This window comes from Salvelinus alpinus, chromosome 3, assembly GCF_045679555.1.
Source record: "Salvelinus alpinus chromosome 3, SLU_Salpinus.1, whole genome shotgun sequence".
NCBI classification, from domain to species: Eukaryota; Metazoa; Chordata; class Actinopteri; order Salmoniformes; family Salmonidae; genus Salvelinus; species Salvelinus alpinus.
Window position 1 is genome coordinate 89,824,136 of NC_092088.1, and position 16,989 is coordinate 89,841,124.

The 16,989-nt window shown below is 44.1% G+C and overlaps 1 protein-coding gene across 1 annotated transcript in view; it reads left to right on the forward strand.

Moving 5' to 3' along the window:
* The first annotated feature begins 9,089 nt into the window (after positions 1 to 9,089).
* The window catches only part of LOC139571505 (secreted frizzled-related protein 5-like), an 80,372-nt gene continuing 72,472 nt past the window's right edge, over positions 9,090 to 16,989 (forward strand). Inside the window, exon 1 of the mRNA XM_071394441.1 lies at positions 9,090 to 10,161. Coding sequence (XP_071250542.1) covers positions 9,588 to 10,161 — 574 coding nt within the window. The 5' untranslated portion in view covers positions 9,090 to 9,587. The remainder of the gene's footprint in view (positions 10,162 to 16,989) is intronic.

Here is a 16,989-nt window from a genome sequence, read left to right on the forward strand (position 1 = left end):
TCCATCATTTATGTCCAAATACCTCCTTTTTGATCGCGCGATTAGGTCACAAATCCAAATTCTTGAGGCGCAAGCACTAGCTCCAGACGAAAAGTCAAAACGTTCCGTTAAAGTTCGTAGAAACATGTCAAACGATGTATAGAATCAATCTTTAGGATGTTTTTAACATAAATCTTCAATAATGTTTCAACTGGAGAATTCCTTTGTCTTTAGAAAGGAAAAGGAACACAGCTAACTGTCACGGGCGCACGCCTGACTTAGCTCATGGCATTCTGCCAGACCTCTGGTTGAAACAGCTCTCATTCTCTCCCCCTTCACAGTAGAAGCCTCAAACAAGGTTCTAAAGACTGTTGACATGTAGTGGAAGCCTTAGGAAGTGCAATCGGACCAAATTTACACTGTATCTTGGATAGGCAAAGACTTCCTGGTTGGATTTTTTCTCAGGTTTTTGCCTGCCATATGAGTTCTGTTATACTCACAGACATCATTCAAACAGTTTTAGAAACTTCAGAGTGTTTTCTATCCAAATCTACTAATACTATGCATATCTTAGCTTCTGGGCCTGAGTAGCAGGCAGTTTACTCTGGGCACCTTATTCATCCAAGCTACTCAATACTGCCCGCCAGCCATATGAATTTTTAATCGTATTTTCTGAAAGTGGTCAAAATGCACTGAAAACATTCCAAATACATAACGTATACAGCTGAAAACAGGTTGACTTTGAGGTTAAAGAAAGTTTTATCAATGTACCTGATATTGCTGACTGTTACTTTGGACAAAATCAAGACGTCAATAATAAAAAAAAAGATTACAGCCAAATATGAGCAAATTATGAATTTACGATTAATTGTGATTAATCACAGCAAATCCTGCGATAAACTCAATACAATGTTTGAATCGTTTGATAGCCCTAGTTAACATTAAATTGTTAAAATACACATGTGAAAGTGTAGCGGATATAAGTCGGTCATGGTTGCTCATGGTCACATGATGAGAAATTAGTTTTTGCCCGCTTGGTCTAATGCTTAACCTTTCACTGCAGTGGGCTAAATCAGGGTCACGCAGAGTGTTTTTTGGTAGTCTTAAACAAATCTACTTTGAAACAAAAGTATCCACCTCACACACATGGTTATGCTCCTAAAAAAGAAGGCACCTGTACCATGTCAGATATAGAGTTTAAATGTATTAAGTGTTGTGTTTGCATCTCAATATTACACTTTAAATACATCACAGAAGACTGAAATATAACAAAACCGTTTGACATAGAAACACTGGATTTTGGGTGTTTTTTGGTGACCCTTTGGGTGTTTTTTCACATGTTGTCTTCACGTGATTTTTTGTAAAGGTAGCTTTTGGAGCTAAACTGAGTCCCACTGATGAAGGAGTTTCAGGTCAAAAATAATTCACGACAAGATTGAATCAGATAGGTGCAGAGATATACTATACATGTATCCAAATATGACTGCTTACTCTGCTGCCAGTCAATACTCCTCATATAGCTAAGTAACTGCTTACTCTGCTGCCAGTCAATACTCCTCATAGAGCTAAGTGACTGTTTACTCTGCTGCCAGTCAATACTCCTCATAGAGCTAAGTGACTGTTTACTCTGCTGCCAGTCAATACTCCTCATAGAGCTAAGGAACTGTTTACTCTGCTGCCAGTCAATACTCCTCATAGAGCTAAGTGACTGCTTACTCTGCTGCCAGTCAATACTCCTCATAGAGCTAAGTGACTGTTTACTCTGCTGCCAGTCAATACTCCTCATAGAGCTAAGTGACTGTTTACTCTGCTGCCAGTCAATACTCCTCATAGAGCTAAGGGACTGTTTACTCTGCTGCCAGTCAATACTCCTCATAGAGCTAAGGAACTGTTTACTCTGCTGCCAGTCAAAACTCCTCATAGAGCTAAGGAACTGTTTACTCTGCTGCCAGTCAATACTCCTCATAGAGCTAAGGAACTGTTTACTCTGCTGCCAGTCAAAACTCCTCATAGAGCTAAGGAACTGTTTACTCTGCTGCCAGTCAATACTCCTCATAGAGCTAAGTGACTGTGTTTACTCTGCTGCCAGTCAATACTCCTCATATAGCTAAGTAACTGCTTACTCTGCTGCCAGTCAATACTCCTCATAGAGCTAAGTGACTGTTTACTCTGCTGCCAGTCAATACTCCTCATAGAGCTAAGTGACTGTTTACTCTGCTGCCAGTCAATACTCCTCATAGAGCTAAGGAACTGTTTACTCTGCTGCCAGTCAATACTCCTCATAGAGCTAAGTGACTGCTTACTCTGCTGCCAGTCAATACTCCTCATAGAGCTAAGTGACTGTTTACTCTGCTGCCAGTCAATACTCCTCATAGAGCTAAGTGACTGTTTACTCTGCTGCCAGTCAATACTCCTCATAGAGCTAAGGGACTGTTTACTCTGCTGCCAGTCAATACTCCTCATAGAGCTAAGGAACTGTTTACTCTGCTGCCAGTCAAAACTCCTCATAGAGCTAAGGAACTGTTTACTCTGCTGCCAGTCAATACTCCTCATAGAGCTAAGGAACTGTTTACTCTGCTGCCAGTCAAAACTCCTCATAGAGCTAAGGAACTGTTTACTCTGCTGCCAGTCAATACTCCTCATAGAGCTAAGTGACTGTGTTTACTCTGCTGCCAGTCAATACTCCTCATAGAGCTAAGTGACTGCTTACTCTGCTGCCAGTCAATACTCCTCATAGAGCTAAGTGACTGTGTTTACTCTGCTGCCAGTCAATACTCCTCATAGAGCTAAGGAACTGTTTACTCTGCTGCCAGTCAATACTCCTCATAGAGCTAAGTGACTGTGTTTACTCTGCTGCCAGTCAATACTCCTCATAGAGCTAAGTGACTGTTTACTCTGCTGCCAGTCAATACTCCTCATAGAGCTAAGTGACTGTTTACTCTGCTGCCAGTCAATACTCCTCATAAAGCTAAGTGACTGCTTACTCTGCTGCCAGTCAATACTCATCATAGAGCTAAGTGACTGCTTACTCTGCTGCCAGTCAATACTCCTCATAGAGCTAAGTGACTGTTTACTCTGCTGCCAGTCAATACTCCTCATAGAGCTAAGTGACTGTTTACTCTGCTGCCAGTCAATACTCCTCATAGAGCTAAGTGACTGTTTACTCTGCTGCCAGTCAATACTCTTCATAGAGCTAAGTGACTGTGTTTACTCTGCTGCCAGTCAATACTCCTCATAGAGCTAAGTGACTGTTTACTCTGCTGTCAGTCAATACTCCTCATAGAGCTAAGTGACTGTTTACTCTGCTGCCAGTCAATACTCCTCATAGAGCTAAGTGACTGTTTACTCTGCTGCCAGTCAATACTCCTCATAGAGCTAAGTGACTGTTTACTCTGCTGCCAGTCAATACTCTTCATAGAGCTAAGTGACTGTTTACTCTGCTGCCAGTCAATACTCCTCATATAGCTAAGTGACTGTTTACTCTGCTGCCAGTCAATACTCCTCATAGAGCTAAGTGACTGTTTACTCTGCTGCCAGTCAATACTCTTCATAGAGCTAAGTGACTGTGTTTACTCTGCTGCCAGTCAATACTCCTCATAGAGCTAAGTGACTGTTTACTCTGCTGCCAGTCAATACTCCTCATAAAGCTAAGGAACTGTTTACTCTCCTGGCAAAGACTCTGTTTCGCATTATATCATTCTGCAATGTCTCAACACAAGCAAGGCAGCAACTCAACAGGAAATTTAACTGGGCTTTGACAGATAAGGGTGGAAGCTGGAGCTCAACTCTATTTTCTACAAATAAATGATTGTCAGAGGAGTGTTATGTGTTATAATCACTGAACATCCGATAATAAACTGTAGATATTGACAAAAAAAGGTCCATACTCTCACCTCTTACTTAATGGAGTGTGATAAACATAAGACATCATTTTACCTCAATACAGTGCCTTGCAAAAGTATTCATCCCCGTTGGCGTTTTTCCTATTTTGTTTCATTACAACCTGTAATTGAAATTGATTTTTATGTGGATTTCATGTAATGGACATACACAAAATAGTCTAAATTGGTGAAGTGAAATTTTTAAAAATTACTTGTTTCAAAAAATAAAAAAACGGAAAAGTGGTGCGTGCATTTGTATTCACCACCTTTGCTATGAAGCCCCTAAATAAGATATGGTGCAACCAGTTACCTTTAGAACTCACATAATTTGTTAAATAAAGTCCGCCTGTGTGCAATCTAAGTGTCACATGATCTGTCACATGATCTCAGTATATATACACCTGTTCTGAAAGGCCCCAGAGTCTGCAACACCACTAAGCAAGAGGCACCACCAAGCAAGCAGCACCATGAAGACCAAGGAGCTCTCCAAACAGGTCAGGGACAAAGTTGTGGAGAAGTACAGATCAGGGTTGGGTTATAAAAAAATATATGGAACTTTGAACATCCCACGAAGCACCATTAAATCCATTATAAAAAAATTGAAAGAATATGGCACCACAACAACCTGCCAAGAGTTGTACCAAAACTCACGGACCAGGCAAGGAGGGCATTAATCAGAGAGGCAACAAAGACACCAAAGATAACCCTGAAGGAGCTGCAAAGCTCCACAGCTGAGATTGGAGTATATGTCCATAGGACCACTTTAAGCCGTACACTCCACAGAGCTGGGCTTTACGGAAGAGTGGCCAGAAAAAAGACATTGCTGAAAGAAAAAAATAAGCAAACACGTTTGGTGTTCGCCAAAAGGCACGTGGGAGACTCCCCAAACATATGGAAGAAGGTACTCTGGTCAGATGAGACTAAAATTTAGCTTTTTGGCCATCAAGGAAAACGCTATGTCGCTGACACCTCTCATCACCCCGAGAAGGCCATCCCCACAGTGAAGCATGGTGGTGGCAGCATCATGTTGTGGGGATGTCTTTCATCGGCAGGGACTGGGAAACTGGTCAGAATTGAAGGAATGATGGATGTCGCTAAATACAGGGAAATTCTTGAGAAAACCTGTGTCAGTCTTCAAGACATTTGCGACTGACGGAGGTTCACCTTCCAGCAGGACAATGACCCTAAGCATACTGCTAAAGCAACACTTGAGTGGTTTAATTAAGGGGAAAATGTAAATGTCTTGGAATGGCCTAGTCAAAGCCCAGACCTCAATCCAATTGAGAATCTGTGGTATTACTTAAATATTCCTGTACACCAGCGGAAACCATCCAACTTGAAGGAGCTGGAGCAGTTTTGCCTTGAAGAATGGACAAAACTCCCAGTGGCTAGATGTGTCAAGCTTACAGAGACATACCCCAAGAGACTTGCAGCTGTAATTGCTGCCAAAGGTGGCTCTACAAAGAATTGACTTCGGGGGGGTGAATAGTTATGCATGCTCAAGTTGTTTTTTTGTCTTATTTCTTGTTTCACAATCAAAAATATTTTGCATCTTCAAAGTGGTAGGCATGTTGTGTAAATCAAATGATACAAACCCCCCAAAATCTATTTTAATTCCAGGTTGTAAGGCAACAAAATAGGAAAATTGCCAAGGGGGGTGAAAACTTACGCAAGACACTGCGCTATGACCTAATCATGAGATAATTAATTCCATCAAGTCAGTGCCGTCCGGCTACTTATATTCTTACAATCTACCCCGACAATATTACAACAATAATAATGCTAAATTATAATATCTGTCACACATCAACAATCATACAGGGTTGCTGCAATTGTTGATATAATCCACAACACGTTATCAATATCTGCCAATCTATTATTGTCTTATCAGTTTTACTGTAGTTAAATAGCAGAAAACAAATCATTCAGTCAACGTTCATTCGGGCTTTAGACTACGGTGATATCGTCTATATGAATGCAGCTGCCACTGTATTGAAGCCATTGGACGCCGTTTATCATAGCGCACTAGGCTTTATTACGGGCAATAGGTTCAGTACACATCACTGCATTCTGTATCAAAAAGTACTCTGGCCTTCTCTTAAATCTCATAGATCAATGCACTGCTCTCTTTTTGTTTGTAAAGACCTCTTGTGAAAACTCCGTTAATACCTTACTTCGTTGTTAAATTACCGACATACGAGTCACCATACCCAATCACATCAATCACAACTCTAGAGGTCCATTTGATCTCCACAGAATTAGGTCGATCTGCAGAGCTCTCTGCACCTTGATGATCTGGTGCCTCCAGGGCAGTTCAACTTGTTAATGAAGGAGCTCATTGTTGATGAATGTGTTTGCTTGTAGTATTGAATATATGAACATTTTTATAAATTGTGTCCATGCAGGGCTCCCTTGGAAAATAGGCCTTTGTCTCAATGGGACTCCCTGCTGAAATGAAGGTGGGGGAAACCATCTAGATTGACCCGTTTGATCGTTTTGGTCTGTGGGGAGAACAGTGCAGATGGTGACAGTAGACAATTTCCCCTGTGATCATCACATATTGATATGACCATCACATGATCACATGGATTCTTGTTTAATGTCTCCCTGAAATGGGAGACATGTTGATTTGTTCATAGTGGAAGTCATACCAGACAAATGCTGTAAAATGCTCATCCTAATTATAATGTTTCCACCTGCTTCAGCATGAAAGAAAACGTACCAACACAAATCCACAAAACATTGTCTGATTGAGGCTTTGCTCGACTAATACCCTGCTATCTGTGGTATTGATGTGAATGTCTGGACAGTGGCATACGTCCATAGGTTTCAGCAAAGCTGCATGGTCAGTGGGCTGAATGATGTGTGTGTATGACCCCCACCTCCTCTAATTAGAGAGGAAATGGCTCCTAAATCTATTAGTACTTTGTTTGTCCACCCAATATGGTGACACAACAGAATCTGTTGCATGTTTAGAACACTGAGGAAACACCTAACTGTGACCATCCATGTGATACATCCATGTGATACATCCATGTGATACATCCATGTGATACATCCATGTGATACATCCATGTGATACATCCATGTGATCCATCCATGTGATCCATCCATGTGATACATCCATGTGATACATCCATGTGATACATCCATGTGATACATCCATGTGATACATCCATGTGATACATCCATGTGATACATCCATGTGATACATCCATGTGAACGGTTGTGGCCACCAGTCCACTCACTAAGTCGCAGTGCTTTGAATGCGAATGAATGAGCATTGAATGAGAATTTGATTCATTTTGATGCTATGGCTGGGCCCCTCTGTGTGTCTGTGTGTGTCAGTGTTACTGATGGAAAGAGACAGACAAGCAGTGCGCCTCTATTCATCACCACCATAGACATTAGCATATCTCACAGAGGGTCACCAAACAACCTAGCCACCTGTAGCTGCTGTAGCCTGCCTGACTCAACCACAGGACCCCCACACACAGACAGAGCGTGGTGGCAGTGAAAGGTTTGTGCGCTACATTGAGTTGGTGGCACCTTCATCGAGGAAGACGGACACGTGGTAATGGCTGGAGTGGAATGAGTGGTATTGTATCAAATAAATCATTTTTGATACCATTCCATTCGCTCCGTTCCAGCCATTATTATAAACCATCCTCCACTCAGCAGCCTCCTGTTGTGTGTGTGTGTGTGTGTGTGTGTGTGTGTGTGTGTGTGTGTGTGTGTGTGTGTGTGTGTGTGTGTGTGTGTGTGTGTGTGTGTGTGTGTGTGTGTGTGTGTGTGTGTGTGTGTGTGTGTGTGTGTGTGTGTGTGTGTGTGTGTGTGTTAGAGAGAGAGAGTTGTGTGACAAAAAGGAGCAGAGAGGTAGAACAAACAGGGAGAAAACACATTGTGCTTTGCCTTCAATTCAATTTAGGGGCTTTTTTGACATGGGAAACATATGTTAACATTGTCAAAGCAAGTGAAGTAGATAATAAACAATACAAATTAACAGTAAACATGACACATTACTCTCTCTCTCTCTCTCTCTCTCTCTCTCTCTCTCTCTCTCTCTCTCTCTCTCTCTCTCTCTCTCTCTCTCTTTCTCTCTTTCTCTCTTTCTCTTTCTCTTTCTCTCTCTCTCTCTCTCTCTCTCTCTCTCTCTCTCTCTCTCTCTCTTCTCTCTTTCTGGAATGTTTGGACATCCCTTCCTTTTAGGAGGTTGTAGAAGTGAACAGTTGTTTTCTGGATGTTGATAATTAGAGGATATAGTCCTAATTCTGCTCTGCCTTGTTTGGGGTTTTGCATTGTACACAAAGAATATTTTTGCAGAATTCTGCATGCAGAGTCTCAATTGGGTGTTTGTCCTATTTTGTGAATTATTGGTTGGTGAGTGGACCCCAGGCCTGACAACCATAGAGGGCAATGGGTTCTATAACTGATTGAATTTTTTGCCAGATCCTAATTGAGATGTCCAGTCTTATGTTCCTTTTGATGGCATAGAAGGCCCTTCTAGCCTTGTCTCTTAGATCGTTCACAGCCTAGTGGAAGTTACCTGTGGTGTTGAGGTTTAGGCTGAAGTAGGTATAACTCTTTGTGTGCTCTAGGGCATTACTTTGGTCTTACTGAGATTTACTGCCAGGGCCCAGGTCTGACAGAATCGGTGTAGAAGATCTAGGTGCTGCTGTAGGCCCTCCTTGGTTGGTGACAGAAGCACCAGATCATCAGCAAACAGTAGACATTTGATTTCCGAGTCGAGTATGGTGAGGCCGGGTGCTCCAGACTGTTCTAGTGCCCTCTCAAATGCATTGATATAAATGTTGAAGAGGGTGGGGCTCAAGCAGCATGTCTCTCACTCTGCGGCCCTGAGGAATGAAATTTGGGTGTTTATTGCCAGTGAAGAAATGTTGGAGTCTGCTATTAATGATACTGCAGAGGAATTTAATTTGTATATTTTATCATTTTGTTTATTATACCATCAACACCACAGGCCTTTTGGGTTTGGAGGATATGTCCTTCTCTCTCTCTCTCTCTCTCTCTCCTTCTCAGCCTGCCTCTCTCTGCCTCAGGGAGTGTCTACCAGAGAGGGTGAGGTGGAGGGGGGGATCTCTTCCCCCCTCTCAGGACCTCCCCCTGGTCTTGGATTGGCTGAGGTAGAGCTGTGTGGGGCCAGTGGGAGGCAGTCTACTAGGAGGCCTGACAGCAGACAGGGAAAAACTATCCCTCTAGCTGATATACTGTAGCTGCTCCACACACACTTCTAGACACAGACAGAGAGAGCAGGAGAGAGGTAGAGGTAGAGACAGAGGAAGAGACAGCTGTGGAGTGAGATACACAGAACTGCAAGGAGAGAGCAATAGAGAAATAGAGATAGAGTTTGACAGAGAGTTAGAGAGACGGAAAAGAGGCACACACAGCATTCCCCCTCCACTCACCCCTCGTCTTACCCTCGACCCTTGTCTCCCTTCTTACGACCACCTGAGGCAGAGACACACAGCTCTACCAGCGCAGGGGGGAGAGGACTGGACACACACTAACACACACTCATTTTCTCTCTGTTGAAAGAAGACAGGAATACACACTTTCTTTTTGTTTTCTGTCTCCGCTTCTACTCTCGTTCTTGGACAGGAAAAAAGGATTCCAGTTTGTTTCTTCAGCACAAAGAGTTTTCCTTTATCCTCCAGAAGCCCTGAGTCACGTTGGGCCTCCTTTCTCCCTCCGAGAGCTCAGAGCAACATGGCACAGGGACAAAAGAACCACAGCCACAGCAGGCAGCAGCGGAGGGGACCACTACTCACTAACCCCTTCTCCACCGTGGCACTATCCCTCCTCCTCTTGCTCCTCACCTCCCCCGCCTCGGCCGCTGACGAATACGACTACTACAGCTGGCAGTCGGACAACTTCCACAACGGCCGCTTCTACACCAAGGAGCCGCAGTGTGTGGACATCCCCGCCGATTTACGCCTCTGCCACAACGTGGGCTACAAGAAGATGCGCCTGCCCAACCTGCTGGACCACGAGACCATGCCCGAGGTCAAACAGCAGGCGGGAAGCTGGGTGCCGCTCCTCGCCAAGCGATGCCATGCGGATACACAGGTGTTCCTGTGTTCCCTGTTTGCCCCTGTGTGTCTGGACAGGCCCATCTACCCGTGTCGTTCGTTGTGTGAGGCCGTGAGGGACAGCTGTGCCCCCGTTATGGAGACATACGGGTTCCCCTGGCCGGAGATGTTGACCTGCGATAAGTTTCCTATTGATAATGATCTGTGTATCCCCATACAGTTTGCTGGGAACCAGGCCACCCCGGCGCCAGGTAAGACCACACAAACTTATTCACAACCCTATTCAGAGACCGTATACTAACTGTGAAAGAGAGCCACTATATGACATGATAATGGTCCCTTCCCTGCAACTAATTTAGTTGAGCGTCAGGTTGAATATGGTCGGTGCCTTCACACCACACTGGTTGTAGACGAGAGAGCCTGTCCCCATGCAGGACACTCAGTCTTACTCCTGCTTCAGAGCTTGGAACAGAAGATATTCTAGAACAAGATTTCCGTAACATTTTTGTTATAGGTGTGTATAACCTTTGGATAGGAAAGAACAAACCACTCAAACTATGTTTGAGAGTTATAGATACAAATATAAACCTTTTAAGTCAATGCAACTGCCATAAGATGTATCTGGAGAAGAAAAGATGGGAACGTTCCAGGTTAGATATCAGAATGTATTATATTCCCATAGCACAGATAACGTTCCAGGTTAGATATCAGAATGTATTATATTCCCATAGCACAGATAACGTTCCAGGTTAGATATCAGAATGTATTATATTCCCATAGCACAGATAACGTTCCAGGTTACATATCAGAATGTATTATATTCCCATAGCACAGATAATGTTCCAGGTTACATATCAGAATGTATTATATTCCCATAGCACAGACAACGTTCCAGGTTAGATATCAGAATGTATTATATTCCCATAGCACAGATAACGTTCCAGGTTACATATCAGAATGTATTATATTCCCATAGCACAGATAACGTTCCAGGTTACATATCAGAATGTATTATATTCCCATAGCACAGACAACGTTCCAGGTTAGATATCAGAATGTATTATATTCCCATAGCACAGATAACATGCTCTCTAGTCAAGTCAGTGTTTCTCCTAGTGTATGAAAGAGCTGGATAATAATACATAGACCACCACAGCGAAATGTCCATGTGTTCAATGTAACGTCTACTATAAAACAGTGTGACATTAAAGAAAGACCAAGGGGACATTTTCATGTCACATATTGCAATGATTTATTCTAATTGCAGAGATGAAAATAAAAGTTACTGTAGACCAGGAAAACATTCTCAGTTCAACTGTCAGACTGTGGAACTGTTAGTATGCATTAAATAATAGAAATAACAATGACTGTACGATAAGAGGATCTAAGGAACCTCAGCTTTTCAGATAAAACCGTAGGGCTGGTTTCCCAGACACAACGACTATTCCTGGACTACAAAACACTTTTAGAGATTCGGCATTCAGCATGCTTTTAACTCTAGCAGTAGATGTATTCTAGGTCAGGGAAAACAGACCTTAAACTTCAATCTGCTTCCATACAAATCCTCAGATATAAATAATACAAAGATATAACAAAATCAGATGTATTTTTTTTACAGAGCTATTCTATAAGAAATCGGCTGCATGGAGTGCAGCTAGGTCTCCAGTGCAGGACAGAACAATTACACACTTTTCCCAAATCAACTACTATATGACCCCTGGTGTGTGTGTGTGTGTGTGTGTGTGTGTGTGTGTGTGTGTGTGTGTGTGTGTGTGTGTGTGTGTGTGTGTGTGTGTGTGTGTGTGTGTGTGTGTGTGTGTGTGTGTGTGTGTGTGTGTGTGTGTGTGTGTGTGTGTGTGTGTGTGTGTGTGTGTGTGTGTGTGTGTGTGTGTGTGTGTGTGTTTGTTTGTGTGTGTTTGTGTGCGTGCGCATACGTGCGTGTGTGTGCGTGTGTGTGCATGGCAACTACCGAGAGAGAGAGACAGTGTTTGAGAGAGTCAATGTGAGTTTAGAGTCTATAGAGTGTGAAGGGCACACTCTGCTGTGTCTCTGCTGTGTCCAGGCCTGCTCTGTCTTTTGTCTGATCAGCCTGTTAGACAGCCAATTAACTAGCTGACTAATTACTGAGGGTGAATTAGTCTAACGAGAGAAAAGGAGAGAGGGAGGGAGGGAGGGAGGGAGGGAGGGAGGGAGGGAGGGGAGAGAGGGAGGGGGGATTGGGGGTCAGTGAGAGAGAGGGGTAAGATAGAGACTGGGGTGTAAGAGGGAACATTAGGGGGAGAGAAAAAGAGGGGGGAGAGAATGAGGGTGAGAAGGAGAGACCGAGTGGGCTTTTGCGAGAGAATGAAAGAGCCTGGACGAGAGGGAGGAGAGAGAGAGGAAAGAGAGTTTAGGGAGAGAGGGACAGAGAGAGGGGCAGAGATAGGGGCAGAGAGAGGGACAGAGAGAGGGACAGAGGGACAGAGAGAGGGGCAGAGAGAGGGACAGAGAGAGGGACAGAGAGAGGGGCAGAGAGAGGGACAGAGAGAGGGACAGAGAGAGGGGCAGAGAGAGGGGCAGAGAGAGGGACAGAGAGAGGAGCAGAGAGAGGGACAGAGAGAGGGACAGAGGGACAGAGAGAGGGACAGAGAGAGGGACAGAGAGAGGGGCAGAGAGAGGATCAGAGAGAGGGACAGAGAGAGGGGCAGAGAGAGGGACAGAGAGAGGGACAGACAGAGGGACAGACAGAGGGACAGACAGAGGGACAGAGAGAGGGACAGAGAGAGGGACAGAGAGAGGGACAGAGAGAGGGACAGAGAGAGGGACAGAGAGAGGGACAGAGAGAGGGGCAGAGAGAGGGACAGAGAGAGGGGCAGAGAGAGGGACAGAGAGAGGGACAGAGAGAGGGACAGAGAGAGGGACAGAGAGAGTGACAGAGAGAGGGGAGGTTGTGAGGAAGTAAAGTGAAATAAAAAAATCAAGACAAGAGACTGGTTCCCTTCCAGTTTCAATTAGAATGGGAAAGAGAATGTTGAATTAATTAATTCCTTAATTTATGTTTTTAACTCTTTGCTAGCCAGGTTAGTCGATTAAGAACCAGGATTTCATCTACAGTGCACCATCTCAGGCAATATGAATAGAATCTGTCTATGTACTGTAGTTCTAGAATCCTTCTGGTTTTATACTTCAGACTGAACATTCTATTTAAAACAAAGTCTAGAAACTGACTGAAGAGACTCACACAAACTTGTCTGAGAAGGACTGGAAGACAATGTAAAGTGTTAAGAGGGGCCAAAAGGAAATGTTAAAAGTGACAAAGAAAGAGCAGAAATGTAGGATCTTAATTTGAGCCACTACAGCAGCCACTAATCCTGCAGCAAATGGAAATTTGGATATTTATAATTTTTGTTACCCAATTGGTAGTTACAGTCTTGTCCCATCGCTGCAACTCCTGTACGGACTCGGGAGAGGCGAAGGTCGAGAGCCAAGCGTCCTCCAAAACACAACCCAACCAAGCCGCACCACTTCTTGACACAATGCCCACTTAACCCGGAAGCCAGCCGCACCATTGTGTCAGAGGAAACACCGTACACCTGGCGACCGTGTCAGCATGCATTGCGCCCAGCCCACTACAGGAGTCGCTAGAGCGCGATGGGACAAGGATATTCCTGCTGGCCAAACCCTCCCCTAACCCGGACGATGCTGGGCCAAACCCTCCCCTAACCCGGACGATGCTGGGCCAAACCCTCCCCTAACCCGGACGATGCTGGGCCAAACCCTCCCCTAACCCGGACGATACTGGGCCAAACCCTCCCCTAACCTGGACGATGCTGGGCCAACTGTGCGCCGTCTCATGGGTCTCCCAGTCGCGGCCGGCTGCGACACATCCTGGGATCAAACCAGGATCTGTAGTGACACAGCAAGCACTGAAAGGAGGGCCTTAGACAGCTGCGCCACTCGGGAGGCCCTGGAAATGTCAATTATCATATGGATTATAATCAATGGCTATTTTTGTATTGGTTGATACATTTTCCGTAAAATTTCAAAATGGAAATTATAAACTGCAGAAGCGTTTTAAAACCTCAAATGCACTACAAGTTTTGAAGATCCTACATCTGTATGTTAACTCTGATGTTCTTTGTTTATGGATATCACATCATATCACACAAAAATATATGAAACGATTATGTGAAGAAAAAAGCACACTGAATAAAATCACGTGACTTTGAAAGAAGACATATGAGCGACTTAATCTGTTTTAATCAGACACTCTGAACGACAACAGTCTGCAAACGCTTCAAGGAAACTCATTCAGCAAGTGTCCACGAACACACACACACACACACACGCATGCACACACACACACCAGACACACTCAGACATACGCACACACACTCAGCTAGCCCATTCAGAAAGTGTGCCGGTGTCTACGCTGATGATATAGGAGGATAGAAGCTGTTACACTGAGCTCATGTAGAGCATTGACGTGTCCAAAATGACACCCTATTCCCTATGTAGAGCACTACTTTTGACCAGAGACATGTGGGCCGATGTAGTGCACTACTTTTGACCAGAGACATGTGGGCCGATGTAGTGCACTACTTTTGACCAGAGACATGTGGGCCGATGTAGTGCACTACTTTTGACCAGAGACATGTGGGCCGATGTAGTGCACTACTTTTGACCAGAGACATGTGGGCCGATGTAGTGCACTACTTTTGACCAGAGACATGTGGGCCGATGTAGTGCACTACTTTTGACCAGAGACATGTGGGCCGATGTAGTGCACTACTTTTGACCAGAGACATGTGGGCCGATGTAGTGCACTACTTTTGACCAGAGACATGTGGGCCGATGTAGTGCACTACTTTTGACCAGAGACATGTGGGCCGATGTAGTGCACTACTTTTGACCAGAGACATGTGGGCCGATGTAGTGCACTACTTGGGGAATAGGTTGCCATTTTGGATGGAGACCATATTCCATTATGAAAATGGATGTTATGTTTTTATGGGACTAGAAACAACTATGCGACATGTTCACTTGGCTGAGCCATAACCCATAACTCACTGTTTCACATGGTCCTTGGAAAGCAAACGGAATGAATTGAACCTGAACTCCTTTTATATGGAAAACTATGTTGATTCAAATGACTGAATATACTGCAGAGTGTACATTTGATTTCAGGACTGGTTCATGGTCAAATAGTTACAATAAAGTTGCAAAGTCCAAGCCTAAAATGTGATATCACAAGATATAATAATAATAATATATTTATTTTATATAGCACTTTCCATTTCAAGTAGAATCTCAAAGTTGCTTTAAAAACAAAATAAACCTAAAACTACTTAACAAAACAAATATAGGGATCTGGCAGTATTTGGGCGACGGTATTGCACATCTTTAGATGATAGGCAGGAAGGTACTAACTTTAAAGGATGGAGCATAGATGGTACGGACAGACAGGGAGGTAGAGACATCAGACAGACAGGGAGGTAGAGACATCAGACAGACAGGGAGGTAGAGACATCAGACAGACAGGGAGGTAGAGACATCAGACAGACAGGGAGGTAGAGACATCAGACAGACAGGGAGGTAGAGACATCAGACAGACAGGGAGGTAGAGACATCAGACAGACAGGGAGGAAGAGACATCAGACAGACAGGGAGGAAGAGACATCAGACAGACAGGGAGGAAGAGACATCAGACAGACAGGGAGGTAGAGACATCAGACAGACAGGGAGGTAGAGACATCAGACAGACAGGGAGGTAGAGACATCAGACAGACAGGGAGGTAGAGACATCAGACAGACAGGGAGGAAGAGACATCAGACAGACAGGGAGGAAGAGACATCAGACAGACAGGGAGGTAGCGACATCAGACAGACAGGGAGGTAGAGACATCAGACAGACAGGGAGGTAGAGACATCAGACAGACAGGGAGGTAGAGACATCAGACAGACAGGGAGGTAGAGACATCAGACAGACAGGGAGGTAGAGACATCAGACAGACAGGGAGGTAGAGACATCAGACAGACAGGGAGGTAGATACATCAGACAGACAGGGAGGACGAGACATCAGACAGGGAGGTAGAGACATCAGACAGACAGGGAGGTAGAGACATCAGACAGGTAGGTATAGACATCAGACAGACAGGGAGGTAGAGACATCAGACAGACAGGGAGGAAGAGACATCAGACAGGGAGGTAGAGACATCAGACAGGTAGGTATAGACATCAGACAGACAGGGTCCACTTCCTGTAGAAACTGGGTCTGGGGGCTCAAAAACCGATGTTGTTGATCTGGTGTTGTTTTATTGTTCAGATTTAGCTAGCCAACCAAGACAAATACCAACTTGCCATAATCAGGCCTGCAATTCCATGGGTCAGCACCAGATATTTCAGTGCATCTATCAACAAGTTATCACAAACAAAAAGAGTTGATGAAAAAAAACACTTAAAACAGTCAAATATGTACAATATTTACAGAGATCTCTGCATAGGCTATCTAATGGTGCCATGGCAACCACGGAATTCTCAAATTGTGGAATTCATACAATTAAAATAAATGTTTCATTTAATTATTTACTCTGGAAAATGTAATTGTTAACTTTTTTCTGGAAACCCTTTTAAAGCTTTTGATTAAACATTGCACCATGCTGTGTGTCTCCATCCTGCTGGAGCTTTTGTGATTTACACTTCTGATCCGTGTAAACGTGCACGTGTCTGTGCGTGTGTCTGTGCGTGTGAGTGTGAGTGTGAAACTGAGTGTAAACCCGTATCAGTGTAAGCCAGGCAGGTTAGGGGCTGTTGACATTCTGTTATGAACCAGAGCCTCTCTGATGTCCTGAGAGCCTCTTAGTCTGATATAACCTTAACCCTATAGTGTTCCAGACCATAATACTAGCCCTAACCCTGTAGTGTTCCAGACCATAATACTAACCTTAACCCTGTAGTGTTCCAGACGGACCATAATACTAACCCTAACCCTGTAGTGTTCCAGACCATAATACTAACCCTAACCCTATAGTGTTCCAGACCATAATACTAACCTTAACCCTGTAGTGTTCCAGACGGACCATAATACTAGCCCTAACCC